This window comes from Ceratina calcarata, unplaced genomic scaffold (genome assembly GCF_001652005.2).
Source record: "Ceratina calcarata isolate Rehan_Ccalc_2016 unplaced genomic scaffold, ASM165200v1 scaffold478.2, whole genome shotgun sequence".
Classification (NCBI taxonomy): domain Eukaryota; kingdom Metazoa; phylum Arthropoda; class Insecta; order Hymenoptera; family Apidae; genus Ceratina; species Ceratina calcarata.
The window spans coordinates 545,048-553,441 of NW_017172008.1; the positions used below are offsets into that span (position 1 = coordinate 545,048).

Here is an 8,394-nt window from a genome sequence, read left to right on the forward strand (position 1 = left end):
TGGAAAAGGAGAGAGAGAACGAGAGGCTGACGGAGAGAAGGAGGTTGCTGGGTCGCAGGCAACCCCGGCAGAGCGAACCGAAGAGTTACGTGGCCTCGCTACCCGGCCGGCCTTTCGCTTCCCTAACGTTATATCATCATCTACTTCCTTCGAGGCCGTGAATTTACGCCGACAAATCGGCCCGAACATCGCCACCGATTTTCTCCATCCTCCTCTCGCTCCAACCCATTCTCCCACTTTCCGCCACGGTTTCACGGTTCGCCGCCTCTTGCACTCTACAGCTGAATTACTATAATACAATGCTCCTTTCCAAGTAATATTCCTATCTTTGTCGATGTTTTCGAGGGACCCTTCGATCTGTCCTCGCGTTTCCCTCCGTCGTGCCACCTCCACTCCCAGTTTTGCAGGATGAATCCCGCTTTGTCTTGGAAATATCCGGCGTTCGGATCGCGACGCGGAGAACAACGAAACTCGATCGACGATATTCTAGAAGCTGACGTACACTACTCGAAGTTATAGATATTCCCCGTCGACCTTTCCGAGAAGATTCGACGGGAAACATCTCCCCTGTCCCTTTCTGTCTATCTCGTGATTCCGTCGAGCTCACCAAGAACGCGCATTACGAGCCTCTTCAAATCGAAACAATCCGTGGAATGACATTAAAGCTGGCAGCTCAGAAGATCCCGTTAAACTTTGAAACACCGTTTAGCCCGTTTATTCAAGCAGCCCTAAAAAACTGCTCCACAAATTCGCTGACCGAAAATAACCCGACGTTTTCGTGGTACGTACGCTCGATCAAGCCCGATGAAAGTCTACCCTCGCTCTATGCAATACCAACACCCACTCACTCTCTCTCTTTCGCACCTTTGATCGCAACGGTGATTTCCCAACTTTCGGCAACTTCTGTTCGCAAACGCTGTTTCCATCGGTATCACTCGAATTCGCGTATAATTCGCACGAGTTTCCAACGCGTTAGATAACTACCCGCGTCCACGAATGACTTTATCCAGCCTGAACGCCGATCAAATGTTCCAGAAACTCTGCTACGTTTTTACTTTTCGCTCCAACGTTATCTTTGAATCCTATCCTATCAAGCAACCAGACGAGCGTTGAAGCGAATTAAATTCGCGTTATTCCAGTTAATGTTATGCTCGATTATAAGTATATTTTACTTCATGGAATGTTTGAAAAGAAAATAAGGAGCTTGTCGACTTGAACCAAAAATGGCTAGAATATCGCGTTTGCTTTACGGCAATGCACGCTTCTTTATGATTTCACCTCGGGACGTAGCGCACCCTCCTTCCGTTCTTCTTTCTCTCAGATTTTACAGAGCAGCGGAAGCCTCTGACCACACCCTTGCCAAATGGGAATATAATTTCGCGGAAACTGGGTCGAACTTTCGCGCAACCCGCGACGCGTTTTTTTCTTTTTCCTTGTTTTACGGCGGGACACTTCGTTTCGTCGTTTGTATCCACGCTACGACCCTACATGCTCTCTTCTTTTTTGAGAACGTGCCTTTCCATTTTATTCTAAACTCCGCGAAAGCATTTAGCTGTGCGGTACGAGGTGAACCTGATCCAACGACGAGTGCGAAAGAGAAAGCAGTCAAATACATTCACAGCCGGTGGAAATAAAATAATTATATTCGATTCGAAGTTGCCAGGGCTTGAGATTTAGGGTGCTAATTCAAGCGCGCGGTATCGTTCCTTGCAATCGTATTCAAGGGTCGGGAGCAACATGCGGGGGAGTGGGTGCCGCGATTTCGCGAAACGGGAGGATCGCATCCAAGTTCGAATTTTGCAGCAGAGGCTGGGCTTTGTTGCCTTTTAAAATGTCCCAGTAATATCCCATTCCCTGTGCGTACAACGCTCGCTGTATCTCTTCCCATCTCCTCTCCCCCAATGCTATCCACTTTCACCCCCCTCACTCTTCCGTGTTTTTTCTCGTTGTAATTCCATTCGAAATGGGAAAAAATTCGCGGCGCGGTGCCCGAGTTAGAACGGCTCGATTGAAAATGAAAATATTGATGCCTCACTGCAGAAAGACAGATACATACTCGTATTGACTTGTACTCAATTTTCGCGGACATGCATTAATTTGTACGACCGCAAATAATCATCAGTCTACGTTCGAATATTCCGTATTCTGAAATTCCGAATTTTACTCGCGAGATCAGCGAGGTGGGCGCACATAATACGTTCGGAACGTGCATATCTGAGTAAATTTGCTCATCGTCATGTTCTATCCATTCACGATCCAACAAAGTTTGTTAATCAATCTCATATGTGCTGGGAGTTTCTTGCCGCGACGGTAAAAACCAACGAAAAATCGTATAACTGTCCTGCGTGGGATTGAAACTGGAATGAGAACCGGGCGACCCACCATATTTTCCTTCTCTATTTTTTTATCATCGATGCGCGGGAACAATACACGGTACCGAAACAGGGAAATAGGAACGATGCTGATACGACTGGCAAAAATTGGGTTATTTCGCGTTTTCCTGTTCGGTTCGTTTTCAGTTTTACACGTGGCGTATCGATGCCGCGAGCAACTTCATCGAAATGATACGATTAAAATCGGAGGATTACGGGACAAGAACGCGAGGGAGGTTCGCGCGGTAAGAAGGAGGAACAAAGAGGTAAAGGGTACGAGATAAATTGGAGATTGCGTAACGGAGGAGTTAAAACCATGGTTACATCTTCTCTCCGAGGTTATTTCGCGTCGCGTCGTGGAAAATGTAGCCGCGGTGAGCAAATTAAAATACACGCTCGGATTACGAGACACCGGGTCAGGAGGATTTCGAGCATTAGGCAAATGCCGGTACGCGAGAGGACGCATTGACGTTCGCGGCCGACCCAGCGAGCAAAAAGGGTAGAGGCAGCTAACACTGAGACGGGGAACAACCCGAGAACAAGCGGGAGCTTTCGTGTTGCCTTTGTCCCGAAATTATTCAAGGAACCCGACGGCTTTTTCAACGCGGCGCCCCCTTAATCCTGTATCTTTAAGACGAGATTACACGGGATCCTCGTTCCTGTAGTCGTTTAATATCGTGCTACCGCCCTCGCGAAATTAAAATTTGACCGACTAACAGAGCTTTCACTGGAACATCGACGCATAGCCACCGCGTTGTATCTACTCGGGAAAGTCGGTGTAACAGCAGCTGTGCGATCCGTTTAAGAAAGGATTTTCTTAACAGAAAGAACGACCGAAGTAATGAAACCTCTCGGATATCGAATGAACCAAAAACCTGTCGCATTCATTCTTATAGTGCTTATCGAATTCTTGGATTGTCCACTCTTACTAAATAAATTGCGTATTACGAACATGTATATAAGCATTATTTTTACTCTTTATAATGCAAAATGCTGTTGTATGGCACGCTTATAAAAAGTAAACTGCTCTACTATTTCATTTTCCCCAACCACTTTCCTTGAAATCCTTTTATCAGATTAGAGCTATGTTGTAATTGATTGTTAGGAGCACCGACAGAAAATTTCACTTTCTCAAAGTTCTCTTTTTTCAAAGTTAATCTCGCGTGTTTCACGTAGGACTAACGCGGCAGTACGCGAGACGGCGCAGGTGCAAGTTAGGAAAGCTTAGATCGCTTTCGACAAATCCTCTCGGTCGTTAATTATGAGGCGGGTATTAACGCGACCATTAATCACCAGTGCGACGATCTAAAAGCACGTTTGCCGGAGTAGCGTACCGCGGCGGCGAGTCTTACGCGCTACGCGTTTTCGTATCGACCGGTCGCGGTAAATTTCTTCGCGGGGGCTAATGGCATTATATTCCCTCGCGCGCCATTTAATTTGCGTGGCCCGCGTGTCCACGGCGCCTGGCTATATCCCGCGGAAATCGATAGCTTTAACGATGCGTGCCTTACATTTATCTCCCCGTTTCCGTTGTCCCTTGTTCGTTGTCCCCGGAAAATCACCGACGAGCGCAATCTCTTCTCGCAAACGCGTAAAACCCGTCCTCGGACCAAGTCACGTTTCGCGACACAACCGTGGAACATCGATCGCGAGCGCATGAATATTTTAACGCTAGCGTTTACATCGTTCGCAGTTCCAGCGGACAAAAACCTACCGCGTGTTTTATCGCGATGAACCACAACAATAGCTTCAAACGTAGTCATCCGCGTTTTTACTCGAAGCTTGCCTTGAGACGTGGGCGTTCTTTATCAGCCGGCGAGCGGCGAAAACACGTGTATGTAAATAAACGCGCCCTGGTTCTCGACGAATGTTACCCGCAGTGACACATGCGCCCTGAAATATCGTATATGCACGGTGAACGCGCGAGCATCGGAGAATTATCAATGGAGCCACTTGCTCAGAAAGGAATTCTTGTCGGAGATACTAAACCGACCGCTAGCTCGACGCCGCAATAACCCTTGCGAACATCGTAGACCACCAAGAATGTCGAGAAGGGTGAACCGAACGAGAAAAATGACTCGCATACCTGGTAGTCGTGTGTCGTCTCAATCTGCTCGCAGGACCCTCGTTGCCCCTGGACGAGGCGCGTCGTCGTCGCGTCGCAGGAATCGCGTCATCAGTAGTAAAATCCATGGTTGTCGCGCCGAGGGATCCGAGCATATCGTCACTGGAATACAACGTGAAAAACCACACACTACATCAACATTGCTCAACGAGCCACGATCGGGGTTGTTGAACCAGCAGCCAGACACCGGCACGCCAGACGATATACGTATAATCCGCGATACACATGTGTGTATTACAGGTCACGTCCGAGCCTACCGTCTTCGGTGACCGACACCCAGGTACGATACAATCGCGCGGAATGGGCAAACTGTCACACGTGTTACGTAGTTAACCACCGTCCACTGTATCCGCTATTATCACTCACTGTACGCGTTGCGGGCACACTGTTCGCGTCGTATCAACACGCAGCCGGTTGTCCGCGACGTAATCCATCCACATCGAGAGGTGTTAATTGCAGAGAGAAGTAGAAGCCGATCTTCAGGGTTGTCGCGTAGCAGGTATCACTGCGACGTCATCGTCCCAGGAGCGAAACACCAGTCTATCTCATCGGAGCGGCGAGGACGATGGCACGGGGCTCATACTGTCAGGAGGAAACGATCAAGACGATGTCGAGCGACCTCGACGGTCCACGTCCGTGCAGCATCACGGCATCCGTGTCAAGGAACGATCGCACACTCGCGTGTCTCGTCCAGGTCGTGGATCGAAACGTCGCCTCGGAGGGTGAAAACACGTTCCGGGAACGGAGACCAAATATCGCGACGGGATTAAACGCGAAGGGCACCACGCGTCGCGTTTCTCTTTCCACGTTCCGGTGCTCCTCTCGCTACCGCGATCACTATCGTTCGTTTCGGAGGTGGGAAACGGCACGTAAACGATGGGCGAGCTTGACGCAAGTCACCCGACATCCGACTCGCGCGAGAGTTGGTACGAAACTACTGGCGAGTTCTCCGACGAGCGTACTTGCATCCCCACCACCCGGCACATCGGATCTCCCACCGGCGACCTCGCGTAGGGCACACGCGCTCCTTATCCCCTCTTTCTAATGGGCACGCACCGAGCTACCCGGAGCGTGACACACGCTCACGCTTCTGGTGGGGGCTACGGTCGCGTGGCGAGCTGCCGCCGCGGTGGGGGGCCAGAGAGGGCAAAGGAGTACACGGGATCCGTGAACGAAAAGGGTAGCGCGACGCGACAGGGATGGAAAAGAGAAACGAGATGCGCTCGCCGTGTAGCTCGCGCAGGCGCGATCCTCTCCTGCGGGAATGTGTATCCTCATGAAATGCACGCTAAGTATATGTATACGTTACGTACGTATGTCGCAGTAACGAAGGCCGGGAGTGCAGAGACCTGTACGGTCTACCTTCTACCGATCGCGTACAGGGTTTAAATTTAAATACGATTCTATATTTGCGATTCACGTCAACTTTTCAAGTTGAAAGGACAGTCACGAAATAATGCAGCCGCGAAGTATAATTTGATTTCTAGTGGTGTCATGCAACGGAGAACTGTCAAATCTGATTTAGACACATGTAACAGTTCTGATAATTCTATATTTAAACAATGCTTATATCTCTTGAAAGAGGATCAAAGAGCACGTTTCGTAGAGAAATGTACTGATTTTCATAAGAGTCCCTTTATCTAAGCCCAAGGGGCTTCTTATGAAAATCACAGCACAGCGCGGCGGATTGTAGCGTCCGCTGGTCGGACATTATGGAATGTCAAACAGGCCGGGTTAGGCAGAAGTTTGCTCGTATAATAGTGGAACCTTGAGCGAAGATATGTCTTTAAAGCTTAGGTTTCGCTCTGCCGAAGGGTAAACGTTTACCATCGACAAATATTTGCCGGGGTTCGCGGGGGTTACTTCCGTCGGCCTGTGGCATCCTGTTCGCAAGGATTGGATCGTCATTAAATTTTGTATCACAAGTCCGATGGCTCGCAACTTAAAATCCTGCGTGATGCTGCGAACTCCGCACTTTTCGATAGAAATATAGGTAAAACGGCTGCGTAAGGGGAACACGACGGCGCGGGGCGACGACGATGACGGTGGGACTAGTGGGATGCTCTTCAGCGACAGCGGCGACGATGATAACGAGAGTTACGCCGACGTTACGCGCTGTCTGAAGGGAATGTCGTCTCGTAACCTGGGAGAACTCGACGTTGAATATTTTACATTCATACGCGACAGCGAGGATAGACAACGCCCGGACGAAGGAACAGGTTTCAAACAGGAAGAAGACGGTTCTCAGATACAAACAGTGACGTTGCTCGCTTTACGTATATATGTATATTTAATTTATAAGAAGGAAATGAAGGAAACGGCGAAGCGAAACGGTCGTCGAAGTTTCAAAGTTCGTCGGAGGAATTAATCGAGATTTCTTTTTAAATTATTTAAGCAGAAACGTTGACCGACATCGAACGATGGAAGGCTGCGGATGGAGGGAATAAGGGTCACGGCAATTCGTATCGATACGGCTTAATCCGGTCTGAGAAAGTGACCAGGTTCGAGGCAAGCCGAAACAAATTCCACGACGTTAAAGGAGAACACGGTAGTGACGTTTCGTTTGACGTAACCAACGGCGATAACGAGGAACGGGTAGCGGAGGGTCACGTGTTTCCTCAAGAGGATATTAATCCGTAATGATGCACTCAGCTCGGTGGATCTTCCAAGTTTGCGCACTCTGATGTAGAGAGAGAGAGAGAGAGAGAGAGAGAGGTATCAGGACGAGGCAGGTGGAGGAGCGTAGCTGCGCGACAGGGGAACCGAACTTGCAACTCTGCTTCCAGTTTTCATTGAAATTCAGCCTCATGAATACTGTCCATACGCTCGATCAAAGCAGCGAATGCCGCATAGACCGACAGGAAACACACAATTAAAATATTATCAGAAAGATACTTATAGACGGATAGCTGCTAATTTGATATCTGTTGGAAATTTGTCTTGTTAAACAGGCTATAATGCTAATTAGAGAGCTATAGATCTATTATACATAGCACTATCAAAGAGTCACCGGGATGAATCCTGTTATTCACAGAAACTGATTACCTTTTAACTATCTCGTAAACTATTGATTCATAGTCCGGGCGCTCGTAACACAAAAAATGGAACAATTTTTTACAGTCTGCCATTGATAGGGGAAATATTTACAGCCACAAGCTGTAGATAGATGTACTTAAAAATCTTCGTTACGTGTTAATGCATACTTAAACATTAACTTTAGTTAGTAAAAAGAACGTAGTTTCTTGAAACAATTTTCAAACAGTCTGCCTTGTGAAATTTCGTCAACTTTATCAGATTCGAATGGAAACACTTCAGTTACTTCAGATTCCACGATAGAATGGTTAGACACGAGCATATTCCTTCTCGGGGCATAACTTTTACTAAAAATTCGAACGAATGATCTACTTCCCTTGTTTTCGTATGATCCGAGCGAAGCGTCTGTCCATTGGATCCTACGCGATCGTAAAAATGTATGGGACGAAGGAAAATGGAAACACGAGAGAGAGAGGTCAAGTCCCGATATTCTCTCGAGCTCGCTCTTTTTGCCACGGAACCGACCGGTGAGAACCGTCAGCTCTCGGCGACAAGGGTCTCGCCTCCCGCTCTAACTTCGCCTCTTACCGGCTGCAGGGATACCCCGGCAAATCCTCGGACACGAGATTAAGCGGGACTGCGGCTTAATTGATTTTCTAATGTGCCGCATTAATGGATTGATCCGACGCGACGACCTCGAAGTTTGCTATTGTCGCGCGTTCGACCAAACGGGAATATCGACCGTTCACTTAACCGTCCACGCACTCTCCGTCCTACCTGTAGAAGTCGTTCGTCCCCGTCGAGATTATCGTTTACAGTGTCGCGAAATCGATTAAGAAGTAGAGTAATTACTCAAGAGCAACG

General features: G+C 48.3%; 1 protein-coding gene across 3 annotated transcripts in view; it reads right to left on the reverse strand.

Annotated features, from left to right (window-relative positions):
• The window catches only part of LOC108627551 (irregular chiasm C-roughest protein), a 131,842-nt gene extending 126,422 nt beyond the window's left edge, over window positions 1–5,420 (reverse strand). For all 3 annotated transcript variants that reach the window (XM_026815645.1, XM_018028853.2, XM_018028852.2), the window contains exon 1: window positions 4,459–5,420. In XM_026815645.1, coding sequence (XP_026671446.1) covers window positions 4,459–4,592 — 134 coding nt within the window. In that variant the 5' untranslated portion in view covers window positions 4,593–5,420. The remainder of the gene's footprint in view (window positions 1–4,458) is intronic.
• Window positions 5,421–8,394: the final 2,974 nt, after the last annotated feature.